The sequence below is a fragment of the Trifolium pratense genome, linkage group LG3 (assembly GCF_020283565.1).
Source record: "Trifolium pratense cultivar HEN17-A07 linkage group LG3, ARS_RC_1.1, whole genome shotgun sequence".
Taxonomy (NCBI): Eukaryota; Viridiplantae; Streptophyta; class Magnoliopsida; order Fabales; family Fabaceae; genus Trifolium; species Trifolium pratense.
This window is the reverse complement of record NC_060061.1, coordinates 14,187,040-14,209,258: the sequence shown is the minus strand read 5'-3', so window position 1 is coordinate 14,209,258 and position 22,219 is coordinate 14,187,040. Positions and strand designations below refer to the sequence as shown.

The 22,219-nt window shown below is 30.9% G+C and overlaps 3 protein-coding genes and 1 long non-coding RNA gene across 4 annotated transcripts; 1 reads left to right on the top strand and 3 right to left on the bottom strand.

Annotated features, from left to right (window-relative positions):
- Positions 1-215: 215 nt before the first annotated feature.
- LOC123918708 (vacuolar iron transporter homolog 4-like) lies at positions 216-1,261 on the bottom strand. Its single transcript, XM_045970834.1, has one exon. It carries the CDS (start codon positions 1,143-1,145, stop codon positions 441-443), a length of 705 nt encoding a protein of 234 aa, XP_045826790.1. The 5' UTR covers positions 1,146-1,261; the 3' UTR covers positions 216-440.
- A 5,546-nt stretch (positions 1,262-6,807) lies between these two features.
- On the bottom strand, positions 6,808-8,124 carry LOC123916638 (eukaryotic peptide chain release factor GTP-binding subunit-like). Its single transcript, XM_045968145.1, has 2 exons — positions 7,787-8,124; positions 6,808-7,189 (listed from the first exon to the last, which is right to left on the bottom strand). The coding sequence occupies exons 1-2, from the start codon at positions 7,931-7,933 to the stop codon at positions 7,049-7,051; spliced, it is 288 nt and encodes a 95-aa protein (XP_045824101.1). The 5' UTR covers positions 7,934-8,124; the 3' UTR covers positions 6,808-7,048.
- A 1,407-nt stretch (positions 8,125-9,531) lies between these two features.
- On the bottom strand, positions 9,532-14,079 carry LOC123915873 (WAT1-related protein At1g68170-like). Its single transcript, XM_045967144.1, has 7 exons — positions 13,639-14,079; positions 12,076-12,135; positions 11,830-11,946; positions 11,323-11,572; positions 10,959-11,117; positions 10,685-10,836; positions 9,532-10,438 (listed from the first exon to the last, which is right to left on the bottom strand). Exons 1-7 carry the CDS (start codon positions 13,821-13,823, stop codon positions 10,300-10,302), a joined length of 1,062 nt encoding a protein of 353 aa, XP_045823100.1. The 5' UTR covers positions 13,824-14,079; the 3' UTR covers positions 9,532-10,299.
- A 6,761-nt stretch (positions 14,080-20,840) lies between these two features.
- On the top strand, positions 20,841-22,044 carry LOC123917090. Its single transcript, XR_006812354.1, has 3 exons — positions 20,841-20,882; positions 21,518-21,839; positions 21,979-22,044. It is a non-coding gene; the product is annotated as an uncharacterized LOC123917090 (long non-coding RNA).
- Positions 22,045-22,219: the final 175 nt, after the last annotated feature.

Genomic DNA, 22,219 nt, shown 5'->3' with positions numbered 1-22,219 from the left:
CACGCCACAAAGTGCATACGAGATTGTTCTATCTAAGAATTCGAAATAATCAAGCTTTGTAAATTCACCCGTCAATTACCTACACTTTTTTTGGATAGCAAGCTACCTCATATGCTCAATTGCTCTCCTATACCCAATTTCTTTTACAAATTTTGTGAAATGTGATGCCCATGAAAGAAAGTAATAATAGTAAAAGTTCCTTAAAAAAAATAAAATTGGAATATTGCAAATGACATTTATTTTTATTGGTCCAACATGAATCATATGACAAACTAGTTCATACTAGCCTCATGAACATAAATGAGTAGTTATTCAAATTCAAATGATAAGACAAGTGTAAGGATCTAAATAGGTCTTTGAACTCTATTTCTTCAATGACCCTTTTAGATTTTTACTCATAAAACAATTAATTAAAAAAAACAAGATTACATTTACACAACTCAAAACTCCAAACCACTAGAATGTGCAAGTAATTTAGTTAACCCAAAAGTGATTGCCATAGCCATCCATCCACCAAGTAGAAACCTAATAGAAGATTTCATTTGTGGTGTCTTACCAAGTATAGCACCAACTCTTCCAAAAACAACCAAAGCAAAACTAGCTATTGAAACAATCACAATAAGCCTTATCTTATAATCACTTATAAATGAACCACTTAGTAAAGGAACCAAACCACCTATAGAAAATGAGAATGCAGAAGCTAAAGCAGCTTGTAATGGATTAGGCAATGATCTCCTTTTCTCCAACTCAATTTCCAATTCCTTTTCTTTTCTATCACTTGTTCCTAAATCTCTCATCATTTGACCAACTTCGACTTCATATTGAGTGAAAACCGAAACAAATTCTCCTATCGCCATACCACATGCTCCTGCGACTAATCCTGCAAAACCCGCGACTAACATTGCCGTGCTATCGGTTTTTACAGCTCCTACTCCCATCATTAGTGAAGCGACGGAAACTAATCCATCATTTGCTCCTAATACAGCGGCGCGAAGCCATTGAGCTCTTTGCCAATAATCAATATTAGTATTGTTATTATTTTCTTTTGTGATTTGAATTTGTTTTTCTTCCATTTCCTTTGTAGGATTTGGAATTGTGACTGCATGGTTAAGTGACTCAGAATCACAAATTGTACCAACAACCATTGCAATGGAAAAGAAGAAAAACAAAGATGAAGCTTGAAAAAAACGAATACAAGTTCAAGGCTTGTTAATAAGAAAATAAAAGATTGGAGATTTTGAGGGATAAATCATGAATGCGTTGAGTGCTCATGTTTATACAAAAATTGTGCATTAGGCCAAACGAAAATATGTTGTTTGGATATTTGGAAGGGGCAGAAGAGAAAAAAAATTAATAAATAATTTTTTGTATCATGGAATATATTTTACTTTTAAAAATTAATTCATGTATATTTAGTGAGATCCTAATGAAAGTTATTAAAGAATGAAAGGTTAAAAAAATTGCCCGTTTGTTTTTATTTTTATTAGAGGGAAAAAAAATTTGAAAAAATTGTTAATCACAGATTTTAAAATAAATGAGAATTTTTTAAAAAAAATCTAAAACTATTTTGAATAGTAACTTTAAAACATATCATTTTTAATAATTTTAATTTTTTTTTTACTATAATAAACGAACATAAATCAGATTCGATTTTTTTTCAAATCTCTAAAAGAAAATAACCACTTTAGTCATTGACCTTTCATTATTATCATAATATTTATACAGTATACATATGCCATAGTGAATGGGCAAAAGAAAAGGTAAATTAATTAAAAAATATGAATGGGCGGAAAAAAATATTGAAATTGTGCACCTTAATTTTTAAATTATTTATTTATTTATTGGTACAAAGGACATCATAAAATTTAGAATAGAATATTATACTAGTATTCTTCAAAACATTGGAGTTGGACTTTGATTTCTACGAAATGTCCTAATTGAAGGAATGGTTCGTAAAGTTCGGTTTACGTCGAGAATTTTAGTGTGTTTATGCGGTCGGACCAAGGATTAACCTCAAAGTTTAAAGAAACGAAATGTTGAGTATATACTAGTACTCCTAATTATACTAGTACTAGTAATAGTATGTATAGCTAGAATTTCAATTTTTTTTAAGGTTAAATAGTGGGAGTGTCGGAGTTCGAATTCCGGTCCCTATATTTTAAATGTAATGTCACAACCAATTGAACTATGCTCACTGGACTAATATATATAAATTTTATTATAAAAAAAATATGTACGAGTTAGATAGACACTTAAAAGGCGGTGGCGAAATTAGAAAAATCAATATAGGGCAAGCCATTAAAAAAATTATAATATATAAATTAAATAGAAATATTTCGTACAACATATTTTATTCTAAACCCAACGTCTACGCCCCCTTGAATGAAAAAATAGAGTTCGTTTTCTAGAAAGCGACCTCTTTTTTTTTCATTCAATGGGGCGCAGACGTTGAGTTTGAGTAAAAAAAATATTGTGACTCGCTACTTAGAATGCGAACTGAAACACAGTTTGCTACCTAGAGTGCGAACATAAACAAAATTCGCTATTTAGAGTGCTATCAGTTTGCACTTTAACTATGGAACCTTATAAAAATTTGGCCACCGTCCAATATTATATTTTAATTGGCTACAAGAGCAGTTATGACAGTATCAATAAATCAAAAACACATACACCGTATAATTCTATAACTTGAAATCTCTCTTTTTATTTTATTTTTTAATCACTCGCTCATATGATGACAATTTTTTTTGATTTTTATAAGGATCGCATCCTAAAATGTGAACTCAGTTTGCAATTTGCATACTAGAATGCGAACTCTTTTTTCTCTAATTTTTGCTAATTACACACTCATATTCTAAATAGTCCGGGATAAATTTGGAATGTCAGAGAGTTTGTGTGAAATTCGAGGATGCGAAAAGTAAATTTCAATAAAGTATCAGTCTAATATGAAAATTGTTTTTAGACCCCCCCTATAATACTCTTGGGCCCCCTGTCTTGACTAGTTTACCCTTAAAATCATTTCGGTAACTGCAATACGAAATGGTGAAAATCTGTCTTGCCTAATTTGGTTAGAAACCGAATCAAAGCTTCGGGAGATAGAAACCGAATCAAAGCTTCGGGGGATAGAAACTGAATCGAAGCGTTTTATGAAGATAGAAACCGAATCAAAGCATTTTTAGTAGATAGAAATCGAATCGATGCATTTTCGATAGATAGAAACTCAATCTAAGGAAGATGAAGATGTTGAGATGACGTTTTCAGAAGATGAAGATGACTTGTTTTTGAAACACAATACGGGTTGTAGAAAGATGAAGATGAAGCGTTGTTGGAAGATGCTATTTTGGTTCATACAATACGGAAAACAATTGAATTCGGGTGGTAGAAACCGAACTGAACTGAAACGTAAATTTAGGATGCTATCATGTTGGCCCAATCTATTCTTTTTTACTAAATGTTGGCCCAATCTATTATAATGGCTTATTTTGAGAAAAAATCTTCTACATACTCAACATGCTTGATGCTGGTACCACTTTAAAGTTTCTCAAAATAAAAAGTAGGTATTAAAATGTTAGGAACAAAACATATATTCCGAACATTTGAATGCTAAAGGTGCATGAGAGAGTTTTAGAGGGAGGAAAATAGATAAAAAATAGAGAAAAAATTAACAGTTTTTGAGAGAATGTTATTATTATAGAAAAAGATAAATAAATACATATAATTAATATATTTTCAATTTTTAGAATATTATAACGACATAGATAGGGATGAAAATTTGACCCATACCCAGAGGGTACCCGCAAAAATTACCCACAACGGGTAGGGTAAAAATCCGCATTTTGGGTACGGGCACGGGTATGGGTAATTACCCGCAAAAAATGAACGGGTATGAGTGTGGGTACGGGTACCTTAGTACCCACCCCGCCCCATACCCGCATAATATATATTTATTTATATTAGTATATTATAATATATGTAAATCAATTTAAAACAATACAACTCTACTAAACTATTATATATTTTTAATAAAAATGTTTATTTATAACATAATATAAAAATAATGTGAATATTTAACATAAATATGAACTTTAACAAGGTTAGTAATAATTTTGTTTATAACTTTCATTAGTCAATATTAAAATCTTTAAAAAAAAATTAATTCTATTAAAATTATATGATATTTTATAATTGATCAATTTATTTTTAGTAAAAATGCGGGTAACGAGTATGAGTATGGGTACCTTGGTACCCATAGGGTATGGGGACGGGGGTAAAAGTTGTTACCCACGTGGGTATGGGGATGGTTACGGGCATTTTTTCAATCCGCGGGTATGAGGATGAGTACTATAATACCGTACCCATACCCTACCTATTGCACATAGATTGAATTTGAAAAATTCATATAATCGCTTAAAAACTCTCCAAACCCCCTCTCCCATACAATTTTTTATTTCCACCAAATTAAAAGAACTTTTTATTATGATAAGAAATGAACCATCTAAAATTCTCTTTTCTCAAACTCCTCTATTCTCAGAGTCTTAGAGATTAACTTGGTTAATGGTTGCGGCAGCAAGTCAGCAAATTTTTCATTAATGAAAGCGATCCACGTCACTTCGTGAAAATTCGTGAAAGGAGTTGTCGCTATATATAGCACTGCTTTTTTTCAAAACTCTTACTTCATTTTCACTCCAAACTCACAAATAAAGTCTTCATAAGCCGATTGACCTAGTTTGATTCCGGTCACAAATTCGTGTGGGTGCCCCATGCCCTTGTGGTGTAGATAATAACACGATAGGGAGCATATTAATGTGAAAGCCAATCTAGAGTTGTATGTATTTCATTATTATGTTTTTCAACTCAAGTGTTCGTGGAAGTTCCGGGCCCGCCAATTTATGTTTTATAGTCGATTTATACTCTCTTTCATCCTTAATAATAGTTGATGTATTAATCCAGTCAAAAAAAAATTGATGTATATTTAGTTTATAATATAAATTAAATATATCAATTGATTTACATCTCTTTTATAAAAAAAGAAGATTAGAGGTAGTAGTACTTTCATGTTTTGATTTGATGTCATTGTCAATGTACTCATAATCTCAAAATTAATGTATTTAGACCCGCCCGGGGTAATTTTATTTTGTTTTAAAAATGTCAAAAACTAAAACCAATTTTAATTGAGTTGTAAAATTTTTATTAAATCAAAACATACAACCAAATGATTTTAAATGGTGGCATTTAGAATGCACAAATCATAAATTTGTGCACCATGCACAAATTTGTGCACCATATATGTCAATTTGTTTTTGACCATTAGATTAACTAAAGAGCATATTTTTAATATGGTTTGTCAGTATCAAATTTAACACTCACATCACCTTCACTTTTCTTTCATTTTGTCCTCTCTTCTTCTTCTTCTTCTTCATGTTCATCACCATCTTGTTCTCTCTTCTTTTTCATGTTCATCACCATCACTTTTATTCATCTTCTTCTTGTAGAGCTTTATCATCTTCATAGAAAAATTTCAAAAAATCAAAAATCTAAATCTAAAAATTTTCATTCCTTAAACAAAACCCAAAAAACTAAAAAAATCTAAACATAGAAAATAAAAAATGAATGAAATTTTGGATAATTTTGGATCTTTATGAAGCAAATTCTTGAAAATTAAACCCATAAAATACAATTTATAAATATTGAAATGTGGAAAACCGCATAAGGTTATTACTTTTCCTTTTATTTTATAACACAACAAGTCATGGTTTTCTTTGTTCTTCAATTCCAACGAGAACAACAAAGTCTCAAAATGAATCCCCAAACTCGTGAAACTGTCTTTGATTTTTCTTTCACAAATTTCGTTTTTCTATTTTTTCAGAAATTTAGTTTGATAATATTGAAGTTGTTTATTTGAATAGCAGCAAAGAACCCATAAATCTATGAAGAATGGAACTATTGGTTGACTTCAACGCTGATACTGATGAAAAATCCTATAGATCTAAGAAAGCTTATGAAAAAAAACTGGGTTTAATAATTTCCAGAAATTTCCTTCATAAAACTCTCAAAATTCCTTCATTTATTTATTTTCTTTGTTTTGATTTTGATTTTTTGGGTTATCTTAAAGAATGAATTTGATTTTTTGAATTTTTATTTTAAGATTATGTAGGTCATTGAACATGGTTATGAACATCAAGAAGGAAAAAAGAAGTTGACAGAAGTGTGAAGTGATTGGTTAGATCTAGTGTGAGAGACACATGATAAATTGTAGTGTAACTGCAAGATCCGACGGTTATTTAAAGTTGTGAATGGTGCACAAGTTTAAGATTTGTGCATGCTAAATGCCACCTTTTTAAATGCCTTTGTTCAAACGAATATGTGATGGTAATGGCTATTAGTGTTTCAGTGAAAGGTCATTCCTTTGCTTTGTTGCAATTTTGGTCTGTTCCTTTGAAAATTATTCGACTTTCAAATTGAAGCATTGCAAATATGGTTCTTTTGGCAAATTGTTGGCAGAACGACACCAATTGAGGGAACGACACCGATCGAGGGAACGATGGCGGTGGCAATCATCGGAAAAGATGTGTTAACATAAAAATAGAAACCAACAACTCAAAACAATAAACCTATTTTGTTGGTTTTCAGTTTTAGGAAAAATATGATTTTGAAAATAAGGAAAGAAATCAAATAGACCCAATTTTATACGAAGTTTTGGTTTTGAAAATGACAACCACCCTAAAATTATTACTTTTTTTTCAATGGCACCCTAAAATTATTATTACTAATAAATTGAAATAGTATTCCTTGTCGTACAATTATTAATTTCTTGATAAAATGATCAATAATTAGCATTTCCAAATTATTTGTCATTGTCACAATACTTTCAAGAAGTTATTAAGCAAAAAACTCAGATAAATGCATACTTAAATCAACAATCCTAAATCCAAATTGTCGAGATCGCATACATAACGATCTATACCAAAATACTAAATAGAAAAGCAATAAATTTGTCTATTCGAAGATACTAGTCATCTCTGGTGAAAAAAAAAAAAAAAACTTAGGCCTAGATCTTTGTCTCTTCTATTTTTGGCTTCTCTTCTTGAACCTTTACCTCTTCGGTCTTAGACTCTTCTTCCTTAGGTTCCGCCTTCACTTCCTCGGCCTCAACCTTGACTTCTTCTGTCTTCTTTGCCACGTCCACATTCTACAATGTAAAAGTCATATATATTATTAGGAGAATGTAATAGTTTATGGAAAAATCTCGCAGCCGCGGCCAAAATTTCAACCTTAAAGTCTACACCATCCGATTTGGATTCAATGTAAATGGACGATTTTGTAAATGCCGAGCATACAAATTAAATTTTTTTTTCGTCAAATTATATAATTTATTAGGATTGTGTATTAGACCAAAAATTTCAGACAAAGTAAATGAAATAAATAAGGCTATTATTTAGCCGATTTTTAAAAGCGTAAATATTTTTATTGTATTTGCATTATCATCCCTAAATACCACCAAATGGATGAACCTAACTATAATTTTACAATTTATAGATCATCTTATGATATTTATAATATAAGGACTAAGTTGGTACGGTCCAACAATTTTAAAGATCAAATAATTGATCATTTACTCTTTCTAAAATAGCTTTCTATATTTCAAAAACAAATTCTAACTAATAAAAAGACTTTTGTAAGAAAAAAAAAACCCTAATAAAAAGACTATATTATCATAAAATCGCGTCAACCTAATAGAATGACAAATTAATTAATTAGAATTTCGAATTCATTCATATATACTAACCTCATTAAGCAAGGTGCTTAGAGACTTGTTATCCTCAACGGGGGCCTCCTCCGTTGCATGTTCAACCTTAACCTCCTCGGTTATGGATATAGGCACCGACGGTTCAGATCCCTCGTTGGTCTTTGGGTTGCTACCACAGTTTCCCATTTGAAATTATTGATAGAGAATGGAAGAATAAGAAGGCAGAGAGTTAATAAAAATCGTTCTCTCTCTCTAAGTTAACAAAGAGAAAAAACGAAAACTAATAAGGCAAAGAAAGGCTAAGAGAAATTGGTATATTAGTAAATTGTTGAAAGGGTTTATAAAGGGCTATTGCGAGTTTGTTTTTGGATTATTGTGTTCCTAAACCCTAATGGTTTGCAAAATTTTGAGGAGGCCAAAAGTTACTATTACCTTTAAAAAAATGCTTAATTTAGCAATCGATTATAAAATATAAACCATTTTTTATTGTATGAAATAGAATAAAAAAAAATCTGTCTATATTTAGTATACATTGATCCGTTGTAATTATATATTATATTAGTTTCCTAAACAAATTAGTTAACACTTGTATATTATTTATAAAATATATCAATGTATATTAAATATAGACAAATTTGTTTTTATTCTATTAGTATGAACAAAAAATTAGGCTCTGATTGAAGTCAATAAACAAATCTTTTGCTTTTTCTTAAGATTAAAATCAAATAATCACGTGTCTTTTTTATTAATAGACAAAAACAGATTATTTGATATTTGTGTCCTAATTTGGCTTTTTGTTTGTTCTGTAAATCAAACAATGTTATTATTTATATTTTTAATTAAATACGCATGATGTCACATACACGCAAGTAACACAAACTTTTGGTTTTGCACAAGAGGTAAAATTCTTATCAAACTTCTGGTAGCATTGCAAAGCTAATTAGCCCCATGTGGTAACATTACGATTCTTAACATTAATTTGTTGAATTAAATATGTGCTACATAATTAAAATATCCTTAAGTGAATCCTGACCGGTTAAAGTACCTATTGAGAATAGCACACGTAAATATTTATGTACCTATTGAGAATTTCTAACCACTAAATTATTTGACAAAAAATAAATTGTTAAGAGATGTGTATGAACTTAAACGACCAATATTATATGAGAATGCCGCGGAGTGAGTAATAAAATTTGCATATGTTTTGAGAAAATGTGCAAAGTAAAGGCATATCACTTTGTGCCACAAAAGTTGTCATACTAGTAGTGATGATTCTGAAAACACCTATTAACCTTAGCAGGTTTCATTGAAGAGATTTAAGTGTAGCATTTACACAAACATGTAAAAACCCTAAATTCACATTGCACACCTTTTAAACATCTACTAGATGCCAATCTTTGGAAAATAAGACTATCTTTACTCTTCGATTATCTTCGCAAATCGAAAATTTGTGATTTTCTCATTTTTACCTCTTCACTTTTCATATCTAAAGTATAGATGCAATTTATTAGTAGTTAGATATAGTTTTCAATGTTTCTTTCATAATGCACCCCACCCAGCCTCGAACATTGCAAGTAGATCAACTTAAACGAACAATTTCAAGAAAAGATTTATGAGATAAAGAATGATTATTAAACCGAAACGGTTTTAGGTTGCAATCAAAAGAAAGGTATCTAGTCACAATCACAAAATGTTGAGATACGTCTTGTGGCTAGGCCTAGGTCTAGAGACTAAACCTCCCACTTAGATAGCCAACCCTAAAAACTATAAGCACAAGTAGCATATTTTTTTTTAATCGGCAAAATTTATTAGGCATTCTCCAATATAAGACATATTAGAGGAGTAGAAAAGAGAATTCTTACAACATAGCAACAAGCCCCATAACCAAGAAAAGGCTACGCCTAAAGCAAAGAAAAAAGGTCCCTGCTTACAAAAACAAACAACAAAGCAGCACCTAAGCAACAAATGCCTACAATACAACACAAAAGCAAACCAAGAAAATACAAAAGGACATGCAAAGAAACAACAGCGCAGCAGCCCGATCTTGGAGTCTCAAACATACAAGGCGATATTTTTGTTCGAGCTGAGCACCATTTCCAACTCAAAACTTTAATATCATCAACAATAGCTTTAGGGGTGAACGAGCCATTAGCGAAGATGGCATTATTAATTCCTCGCCCTCCAAATACACCATAGAGTTGCATGCCAAATCATTAAGAAACCAAGACGGATTTTCTTATTCCTCGCGACTCCCCTCATTATCTCAAAGAGCAAAGATAAAGACGGATGCTCTTCAGTTTAGATAAACCCATATACACATAATAATAGAAGAAACCAACACAAATAAGATAATACCGTAACTTCAAATGGACATGTATACATACAATCTAAGTTCTTCAATTCTTGAGTGAAATTTTTGTTGTTTTAGGAGAGCACAATTATTTGGAGTGTCATTATAACACGTTCTACTCGTCATTATAAAAGCATTCCTAATTAAGCATTTGAATTTCGATGAGGTTGCTATGGTTGTATTTTATGAAGAACTAGCTTTTTCATGGACTCAACAATGGCCTCGTAGCTTCGAAATCACCAAATTGTGTTGGCTCTAATTCAATCTTCTTTTGTATTTCTCCACCTTTACCCCATAGTACAGTGTATAGGCCACACACAATCAACGCTCCTCCGAGTATACTATACACCAAAACCAAACTAAATCAAATAATATCACAAATACAAGATAGCTAGCTAAAAATAAGTAAAACATAAATTCACATATTCATCATGACCAACCCAAGGTAAGGTAGGGTTTAAGATTTTTGAATCCTCAACAACGACGACACGGTCCTCAAATGCATATATATATAGTCGTTAGATCCAACGACGACTTACAACTTAAATCCCCACACAAGAGCAACCAATTTAATATGTAATATTTACCTTCCTAAGTTTAACTTCTCATCCAGAAGCATAGATGCGACAATAGCTACAAACAAAAGCATTAGAGGGTTGAAAGCGGACGCATATAAAGGCCCTTTCATCTGTACGACCCATGCCATGACAAGAATCATTACTCCGGACGCCAAAATACCCTTCAAATAATTAAAACATTAAACAAAACATCAATTCCTTTTCTCTTCAATCATTTCACAAATCCTATGACATGACCACAATGCTAGTGTAGTTAGTGAATTAACATTAACATGAAGCATACCGAAAAAGCGACAGTGAAGAGCCTGACATCCCAACCAAGCTTCCATTCATTCAAATCCCTCTCAACAATGAAACCTAAAATAACACATTGTATTGTTCCTATTATAGACATCAAAGCTATGCTTGATTGAGGGCATGGATATACTTCGGTAATCTTAGCCTGCATTGCAATGTACTCTTTCCGATCTCATATATAAGTAAAAATTCTTTTATCAGATTCATTGAATAGTCAGTTATTCAATGAACCTGAAAAAAGAAACGTTACTTATATATGAGATCAGAGAGAATGAATAAAATAAAACAAGAACTAAATAAATTAAGGAGGTTGGTGATAAAAAATGCATTAGACAAGTTATGCAATTTACCTGAATGATGAGCCAAATTGAGAAACAGAAGCAACTAAGTATAACACAGATAACACCTAACAATTCAGTGGTAGTATCAGTGACATGTCCTGTTTGGCTTTTGTTTGGATCCAAAAGATTGATTGCAAAAGGCCAAATATCAAATTCAACTCCTTTGTAAAATATCAACAATAATGCACCAGCAAGTCCAAGTATAGTTCCTGCAACCTTTGCCTTTCCTGTTGCTGCTCCCCAATTTAACTTCTCTAAACTATACGAGTCACGAAAATATAAATTTCTTGTATAATTTTTTTTACTCGTCAATCAATTATAATTGTCCGGGCTCCAGATACAATTATTGTATGTGAAAATTTTGTCAGGATATATCATGTTGATAAGTACTGTCGACAAACCACAGTACGTACTCTTAAATATTTTTTAAGTACTGATCCACGATAGATTACTTGATCAATATTAAAATTTGAATGAAGGGGGTGACAAAGAGTAAATTAGATTTGTTAAGCATACCCGAAGGATACAGCCAAGACAAAGGTGATGGAGGGAACAAGGTTGTAGATAGCTGATACAAGAGTTGCTGGTGCCAAAACCAAAGCTCCATAGAATAGGTTTTGAAATAAAACTCCACTGTTGCATTGCATCATAATTACAACCATAGTTATTACGAAGTAGTTTTAATAATTACTAGTGAATAAAAAATATTTCATGGACACTAATTTTTCAGTTAATTAATCGTTAATTAATAATGATACATACGCAAATAATCCACTTAGAAGTGAAAGGTTAAACACCCTCCAAGTCATCTTCGGCCTCTTCCTGTAGCATACAAAACACAAATAGAACAAACCAAGTTAATCTATTGCATATATATGTCAAATTTATGCACGATAAAAGACTTATTTAATAGTGAAAATTAGTTTTGTTGGTATTTTAAGTGTGAATAGAGTCTCACATCGGATGGAAAAGTAGATGTCGAACATTTTATCAGTGATGGGACCCATAAACCTAATTCCTTAAGGTTTTGTATAAAAGTGTGGTGTACATCATTAATGAATTTTTCAGTTTCCTATGGACTGCTACGGCTGTTATCCACTCTCTCTTTACAAAAAACAATTTTACTCCTTTAATTATATTTGGGATGACTTTTATTTTAATTTAACATTTGCTTTTTCTTTTAAAAGAAATATTAATAGTTTAAAAGGTTAAAGATCAAATTTTTTTGACAAAAAAAAAGACTTTAAATCATGTGATTTGATTTAACGAGTTGAACCTAATGATCCAAATCGAACTGTTCATAAACTTTAAACAAGTTGAACTCGAGCTAAAAAAAGAGTTCATATCAAACTTAAGCCGAATTTTGAGCTGAACCATTTCCTATTGAATAGAGTCGAACTCAGACCAGTTCAACTCAGCTCGACTCATTTCCAACCCTATAAAACTGACTCAATCACTTTATAAATGGAGACTTATACTCCGTGACATATATTGTTGCTATCAAGCCATATGTTCCAGCAACTTGATAACCAAAACACATTAGGCACCTATGTGTGCTTGCGTAAGCATGTTCATCAGCCAACTATTTTTAGGTAAAATCAACCAACTTAGTTGTTGTGCAATATGGACCTCTGAGAAAAGTCCAAATTGGATCCTTACTATTTTTTCTTATAAATTTTAGTCTCTTTTTTCTTTTATTATATACAAGTCACTATTTACTAAATTGAAAGGAGTGTACTTTTAAACATTTTTTGATAAATCCAAAAGATATCTTATCTAAATCTAAATCTAATCTAAATTATAATAAAGGGGTACATTATTTCTTTGGGCATGTGGCCATGTACTGTATATCCAACAAAAGTAAAGGAATGTGCAAGGGATATTTTGAGCCAATATCCAACAATAAAATCAAATACTTATTTTTGTTCTAGACTAAACTTATTTTTTTCACTACTAATATCAAGCCCATTAGACAGGCTGATCTAGTTCGGGTTTAGTTCTGACATCAAATAGTTACAGCCTCCTTCCGATCGCAGTTGTGTGGGATTGAACCGTGATTCTTCTTAACAAATTCAGCGTTAAACACTATTAAGATCAGTGTTCTAGACTAAACTTAGTTTCTAAAGTTTGAACCATGGACCTGGTTAACACTACAATATGAATTAGGAGGCAACCAAAACCCTATTTCATTTTTAGTTAAATTTATTAAAAATTAATCGAGTATATTATATACTCCATTAATTTTGTTGGAAACTAAGGCAAGTAATTAAATACTGGTATAAGTTGCAAAATTAGTTATCCTATTCCTATACATACATTACATACCTTTCAAAAATAAGAGCAAGAGGAATAGTGGTAACAGCTGCAAAGGCTAAGCGATAAGCTGCAATGACAATGGTACTCATTCCATCAAATATGGCAAACTTGTAAAGAATATTGCAAGCAGAAAATACTATTTGCACCCCAATCATTAGCAAGGCTGGCTTCAACCTATCCCACATACTTTCCATCTTCAAATATGGCTTTTCAGTTTTGAGTTTTTAGAAATTAAAAGGAAGGGAAGTTATGGTTCAAACTCTTAACATGCCAGTTGTATGAAAACGAAAATTTAAGGGGAATGATGTATTTATAATTAAGTTTCATACATTCATGTGTCCCATGATAATAAATATATAAAAGGTCATAAATTTAAAAATGGACTAATCATTTTAATTCTTTTTGTTGACTTGAAGAAAATAATGGCTGCTACTCCCTTCTTCGTCGCAAAATGAGTGAGTTGTTTGATTATTTTATACATATTAAAAAAATATTTAAAGAAAAAAAGTAATCTTAATAAAGTATTGAAGTATTTTTTTTTTGGTACAATGAGTATTGATTTTTTTTTTTAAATAGACAAAATGACAAAATCATTGAAAACTCACATACACAAAGTGGAGGGATCGGGGTTCGAACATCAGTCATGGCATTCAATACTAACAATTTTGGCATGTCTGCCAGTTGAGCTAAGATTTGTGGACATAATATTGACCTCCCAACTTTCTTTCTGGTTAATGAAAGGCCTACATTATAAAATAAAATAAAATATTGATGTATTTATAAATTATAATCATCACAAATGCAAAATAAATAAATAAAATGTGGAATTATAAGTGATGCAAGTAGTTTTTATTAGATTTGTTCAACAAAAAAAAGTAGTTTTTAGTAGATGATGATCACGTGAGTTTAGCTCACCTTAAGAATAAAAATGTTGAATTATAAGTGATGTAAGTTTCTTTTTAAGAAAAGATCAACCATTTAAGAAAGACAAATGATAACGAGTGCTTCTGGAGTACTTTTTAGTTTTTAAGACCTTAAATAGTAAATTTTTTATAGAATTTTTATGAGAATACGTGAATTCAATACATTGAAAATTATGATGTTTAATTTTTTTGAATAAAAAAAATCTTTAAATAAAATTTTAAAGAGTAAAAAAGATCCTTATTATTTTTAAATGAAGCAAAAAAGATAGCGAAGGGTAGGGGTGTACGTGGGCCGGATTAGGTTGGGTTTGGCCAAAACCAAAACCCAAACCACATATGGTACTCCGGGTTGAGTTTAGTAAAATAACCACCCGTTATAACATTGAGCTGCGTTGGGTAAATCCGCTAATTTCCGGGTTGGATTGGGTTGGGTTGTGGGTTACCCAAATTATTTTCCTATTTTTTTATATTAAATATCTAAATGTTGAATCATCATATTTTTTCATAAAAAATAACTCAATTAATGTATTTTCTTGAAAAATAGGGTAACTTTTTTTCACTATAAAAAATAATCACCCATTTTTTTGTGTAAATCTACTAATTTACGGGTTGGATAGCGTGTTATCCAAATGATGTTTTTGCTTTTTTTAATATCAAATGACTAAATCATGAATCACTATATTTGTTTATGAAAATTATTCAATTTTTTTAAATTTAAAAAAAATAATGCGAAAAATTATCATATTTTTTCATAAAAATTATTCAATCTTTTTTATTTTCGAAGGGCACGACAACTATTTAATTTAATATCAACATAGTCTAAATATAGATCTTAATGTTTTAAATAAATTTTAATAAAATATTATTTATACTATTTTTGGACAACTTTTGAGTGGTTCATATTGAACACACTTTTGAGAGGATTCTTTTTCATTTTCCTATATAAAAAAAAATCCAAATATATGAAGGTTGCTGGCGGCTGGTTGCATAGTAAACAACCCGACCCACCAAAATTGACCAGCATACTACATCTGATATGACATTGCATATATATGTAAGGGTTAGAGTTCGAATCATGTCATCCAATTTATTTATTTTAAGGATAAAATTTCTAACCATCGGACTGTAATATAATATTTATAATTAATTTTGGTAAAATATTCTATTTTTTCTATTTTATATTATTATAAAATTTATTTTTATTTAAAATGGTAAAAATGTACCTTTAATTTGAATAATTTTTCAGATGTCTATATTAGATACATCTAGAGTTTTGGGTATAAAAAATGAGTTTAATTGATATGCACTGACGGTGTAAAATAGTTTTACACCATCATCCAATAAATAACAATCATTTTGTCATGTCATGTCAAAAAAGTGAGGTGAAGTTGGGTGATGTGGCGGAAAACATGGTTGGTATTGGTTGACAGTGTAAAATTATTTTACACCGTCGGTGCATATCAATTAAATCCATAAAAAATGTCATAATTTTTTTTGTAAAAATAATAATACTCAATAATTCAAGAAAACATGAGCTATATCGTCAATGTTGGATGCTATCTAAATGAATTTTATAAAAATAATTATGTTTTTGATGATTCAATAAAAGCTGAAAGCAAAAAGAATGATCAAACTAAACTAACAACTAATCATCATTAATCAATCAACCTTTATTTTGCTCATGGGGCACCTCTAGAAAATCTACAATTTCTTATGGATGGCAAAACGGTCAAACCCGCCTCATCCCGTCTCACCTTGTTATTAACTCGCTTAAAAAGGGGTGGAGGGGGACAGGTTAATTAGTGGTGGTGGGTTGGAAATCTCACCCGCCTCTTTTCATGACGGATTGCGGGTGTCCCACCAATATTTTTTTAAAAAATAAATAATAAATTCTCAAAAATACAACTTTCTTAGACAAATTATACCATAACATCAGAAGTTGTGCAATATCTGCATGATACATTGAATCCTCCTAAAATACACCGTGACCTAAAATGCGCAAATATTTTGCTAGGGGTGGATATAAAGTGAAATTATCTGATTTTGGGTTTGCTATATTAAATCCAACCGGTAATGATACTTTTATTCATACAAAACATATTGGCACGTTAGGATATTGTGATCCATCGTATATTATATCCAACTGGTGATAATACTTCAAATCAGATACTTTTTTCATACAAAACCTATTGGTACATTAGGATATTGTGATCCATCTTATCCATCTTATGAGTACAATGTCTTTAATTTTATGCACATGTGTGAAAATAAGAAAGGAAAAAGAAAAAAGAAAAATATACAAAATAATATAGGAAAACGTGTAAGAGACGAAACATATAAGTAATTGGATTTTGATAAAATAATAGAATATTACAAAATTCTATGCAATTATTCAAATATAATAAGTTACTCCCTCCGTTCCTTTTTATTTGTAGTTTTTTACTACTGCACATATGTCAATGCATAACTTTGATCACTAATGTCTTTAATTATCTATTATAAAAAATTATGAAAATTTTATATTTTGAAAATATTTACCGAGACAAATTGAACAATGTCTAATTTGCTAACATTTGGTTTTATATATTAATAAAAATTTATGGTCAAAGTAGATTTATGGTCAACAATCTAAAAAAAAAAACAAATAAAAAGGAATGAAGGGAGTATTTAATAAATACTAATGGAAACGTAAATGTAATAGGAGTTTCGTAAAAATAAAATAATAAGGGTTGAAGTTTACATTACAATCACTTTATATTTCAATCATGTATAATATTTATTCTTATATGACATGCATGACTTAAAGAGTCATATTTAATATATGAAAAGAAAATGAGAGTGATATTATTCTTTACAAGATATATTGTGGGTGTATAGTTGTTGGCGCTATTTGTTGGAAAAATTAAAACTTTTTGACATGTATATTTTCGACCAACGCCAATAATATTTATTATCGAAATGCATGACTATTATCTAATATGTAATCCAATCCAATCTAATCTAATATTTAAAATTAATAAATTTTTTTTAATATTTTCCTCGATTAATATTCATAACACTTAGATTTCTAGATTACAAAAAAATTATTAATTTTTTTTGGTAAGAGAAGATTACTAATTTCAAATTAAGTTACAAATTAAATAAGTTATATATATGTTTTTAATATGAAATAAATTGTACAAGTTCAAGAGTCGAGTCTAAGTTTTTTTTTTGTCAAGTAGCCTTGTGGCTAGAAAATTCCACCTTAAAGGTGGATAAGTGGAGTGTTTGGAGTTCAGACCCCCGCTTCTGCACATATAGTTCCCGGAAGAAGGGGCGTAAATCAACCGTTTATATTAATTTACTACTGATGAAACTTTTCTGCAAGTGCACAGAATCGCTACCAAGTAATAAAGTGATAAGTAAATCGTCTTCACATGGATTGTGCCAAAACTACCAGTTTCTGTTAGGAATTTATGCGATAAAAGTAAATTAAAGTAAAAGACTTTACATTCGCTTTGTTTGTTTGAAATGGTTTTGAACGTACAGTTGAAAGTAAATAGCAATTAAAGTAAACAATAATTGAAAGTAAAGGTTTGAATTTAGATGAGAACAATGGTTAAGTACTTTTTGAATCCCTCCCTTATTACTGTTTGATAACTGGCGTTATATCTACTCATTATTTAAGTATTATCTGGAGATTAATTTTTATTAAGATAAGTTCAGTTTTATCATTCCTTATCTCTATTGCAATATGAATAAAGTCTAATCAATGGTTGATAGGTTTTCTTGGTTTTATAGTATCCTCACCTTTAACGGGTTCAACCTTTAAAAATGCGTCATTACCTTTAGAAGTTCAATATTTGACAAGTTTACTCTATCTCGATCAATTTACCTAAACATGTAGAATTTAATTAAGTGTGATTCTTAATCTCAAACCTAACCACGGATATTAAATTTAATGGTCTCATGGTTGGTTGGTTAAATTATCTCTCTGATTCGGAGTCTCAGATGCGTCACGATATCCACTTCGACTCTAGTTACTAACAAAATATGCGCGCTTTCATATATGCAAGTGTATAAATAAATAGAGATAATAACAGACAATAAATGAATGCCAATTGTAAATAGTCTTTTTCGAACCAAATTACATGTCTCAAGCAGTTCTAGGGAAGTTCATCAATTTGACCTAACCCCGAGGGGTTTAGCTACTAAATACCATAACCAAACAATAAGGAAAAAAAGCATAAAGATTACCCCTATGCTTCGGGAGCACCTTGGCCCTCCTTGCATCCTCCTTAGAGTTCTCGTAACTCTTGCTTGAATATTGAATATCTCTCAATATTTTCTGAATGAATAATTGTGAAGAAGGAGGGCTCTATTTATAGTTTTTCAACGGATTTGGGCTTTTTCTGCGCACTCATCGTATCCATCGTGGCCACGATGGCGTTCAATTTCGCCTCATCGTGGCTATGATGGGTCATATCGTGGCACGATTAAAGATTTAATCAATATTTTCTGTTTTCTTCAACCGCCTTCATCGTATTGCGATGGATCTCATTGTAGCTACGATGGTGTGCAAGCATTTCTTTACGTTTTTGACCTTTTTTATGCTTTTTCCATTTTTCTTCCTTATTTGCCAAATAACTTCACTTTTCTAGGTTTCTGCTTGCTTTTGATCTTCAATTGCTACTAAAATTATCCTAAAATGATATTAAAAATATCATATAATTGACTGTCATCAACTACCTAATTTTTGTCATGCAAAAAAATGATTAAAATAATTGGCTGGTTGTTCATGGATCCAAGGTAAATGTTCTACAACGGTAGGGGAGTCAATTGCATTGTTAGAAGCTATGCAAGAAGTCGTTAGAAGAGGACTCACAAATGTCATAGTTTGAAACTGATTCGAAGATTGTAGTGGATGTAATTCATAGCCTACATATTGGTGTGTTTGAATTTAGTTCAATAATTTGTAAGATTAAAAACATTACATCTTTTCATTCGAACTTTATGGTTGAGTTCATAAAGTGACAAACGAGTATGGTTGCTCATACATAGTGCTTGAAATTTGTCATTTATTCTCAAATTTATAGACTGGAAATAAATTGTAAAGAGTCATTTTGATCTCGAATTTGTGAGATTGTTACTATAGTCTTTGCATCAATATTGCAAATTCATCTTCAGGTGTCTATTATGTTTGTAATTTTAGGAACTAGATTGGCTAACGAAAAATACATTTGATGACTTAAATGACATATTCGACGACTAAAATGACTAATCAAAAGACACATTGATTGATGAAGTATTTGCAATTTCAGGACATTCAAAGACTACAATGACAACATCTCACATGTTCATGGACCAAACTGATTGTTTATTGTAGAGAACGATTTAGAAAATGAATTAATCATTGCAATTATTGACTAAATATAAGTTGATGATCAATTTAGTCGCAAATATATGTTAATGGTCAATTTAAAAACATTAGCAACCACACAATTGGTCTCAAAATACAATTTTAAAAGACAATTTCAAAAGTAATGTGTTAATTTTAGCGGCTAATTTAGAATTCAATTAACTACTGACCGAAAAATCTAACTCTAACTAAAAAAATACAAATTGAAAAAAAAAATCGAAAAACACATTACGAAATTTTTTCAAGGCGAAAAAAGCATTCTGAAATGTTTATCCAAGGACAAAAATGGAAACTCGTGTAGAAAAGAAACACAGGAGAACGGGATGAGAAAAATTCTTACTCCTTCTTGGATTTGGATCCTCTCCTTCACTCTCATCTCCATCTCTCTCAAACCTCTATATCTCTCTCTTAATCTCACTCTCTGTCATTATTATCTTAAAATTTTTTATTGAAGAGAGAGATTGAAATTAAGAGAGAGATAGAGAGGATTGAGAGAGATAGAGAGGAGGATGAAGGAGAGGATCCAATCACCTCCTTCTCTAGCTGTTGCAATTTTGCAACACGAGGACGACTATAAAACAATTGGATGGAAAAATGACTGCACCGGATCCAATTCCGAAGAAACACACGGGGGCCGAACAAAGAAAGGCACATCGGCAGTTGAGTATCCTGATATTTTCATCTCTTTTCTCTGAGAAAGACTTGGATAGGCACAACCTCAAATCATATTTTATTTGGGCACACACACTAATTTAAAAATTTAAATCAAAAGTAATATAATCACATCAATCAACATCATTTTATTTATTTTCTCTTTAATTTTTGCTTGTTTATGTGAGTGTCTCTAACACCTCATATTTATATTTGTGCCTATCAAAGAATTTTCCTGATTTTCTCTTACAATCTTCCGTTACTCTCTCTCCCACTCACTGGTACCTACTCTCTCTATTTCTCTCTGCAACTAGGGTTTCCATTTCTCTAATCTTTGCTCGATCCGTTCCGATTTTATTCACACTCTTATGTAACTGCTCATATCTTACTGATATCATACTCAATGTTTTTATTTTTATTTTTTTTACATTTTGTGGCAACTAATTTTGTGATTTGAGTAAGTTATTGTGAATGTGGATGAGCTATTTTGAAATCATTTTGTGACTAAACTTGATTTTGTAGAATTAGTTTCGAGTAAATCACTAAATTAGTCTTTGTCTTTGTATGATACACTTAACTGGTCCCTGAGATTATGAATGAATATTTCAAAAGGTTCCGACTTTGTCAAATTTAACTCGTACTAGTCCTTTCGAGAGTATGTTGGGACTAAATTGATAGTAAGTGGTTAAATATAAGGATCAATATGAAAGTATAATAAACTCAGGGACTTTTTGAAATAGTTATAATGTTAGGGACCTACATGAGAGTCTATAAAGTAACCAAACATTTTGATATCTACTAAAATTTTAGATATTTACTGAAGCCTTGTTTGATAGGAGGTAGAATCAAGTTTGATATTCTTTGATTAAACTAGACATATTAAATAAGAGTTAGCTTTTGTATGATGATGTTGCAGAGTATTTGCACCCACATTGAATATGGCCGAGGCTGCACAACCTAATAATGAGCTGTTGGAATGGCCCAAAAAAGATAAGCGCTGTTTCCTGCATGCTGTTTACTGTGTTGGTGATCTTCACCGCACCATCAAGTAATGTTTAGTTGACTTAGATTGTTGAAATCTGCTGTGATGTGTGTTTTGGTAGAGGCTTAAAATTTCCTTGTTGTTTCTCTCAGGTTAAGCTTTTGAGGAAAAGAGATCTTCCTGAAGAGAAATATGCCAATGCTTTACTTGGATTTGGCCCTGAAACATCCAATTTTTTTTGTGGAATTAACTTATAGTATGTTGCACTGTAAACCTTTTTTGTTCATGCATGCAGTGTATCATATGTATATTGTGATTCTCTGATTCTATATACATTTGCTTACCATCTGTTGTAATTGAATTTTGACATTGGATTCTACATATGATGATGTCAGATTACGGAGTGACCTCATACGATATTGGAACTGGTTTCGGACATTTTGCTATCACAACTCCAGATGGTAAGCTATAGTTTACTTTCACAAAAGCTTGATAATCTACTTACCACTTTTATACTAACATTATAAGCCTTACTTTCTACTGATATTTTGGTGATAGTACATCTTTGTATCACCTCCCTAAGATCAAAACGACACGATAATGTTCTGCCAATGAACTCCTGTCTTGATTATGCTC

Excerpts from the sequence above, each read along its gene's own strand:
- LOC123916638 (XM_045968145.1), bottom strand. The coding sequence starts at position 7,933 with ATGGGAAACTGTGGTAGCAACCCAAAGACCAACGAGGGATCTGAACCG. Across the intron at positions 7,190-7,786 it reads TAAGCACCTTGCTTAATGAG|AATGTGGACGTGGCAAAGAA; the intron begins GTTAGTATATAT and ends TTTACATTGTAG.
- LOC123915873 (XM_045967144.1), bottom strand. The coding sequence starts at position 13,823 with ATGGAAAGTATGTGGGATAGGTTGAAGCCAGCCTTGCTAATGATTGGG. Across the intron at positions 11,573-11,829 it reads GTCTTGGCTGTATCCTTCGG|TTTAGAGAAGTTAAATTGGG; the intron begins GTATGCTTAACA and ends TGACTCGTATAG. Across the intron at positions 11,118-11,322 it reads CAATTTGGCTCATCATTCAG|GCTAAGATTACCGAAGTATA; the intron begins GTAAATTGCATA and ends ATTGCAATGCAG.
- LOC123918708 (XM_045970834.1), bottom strand. The coding sequence starts at position 1,145 with ATGGTTGTTGGTACAATTTGTGATTCTGAGTCACTTAACCATGCAGTC.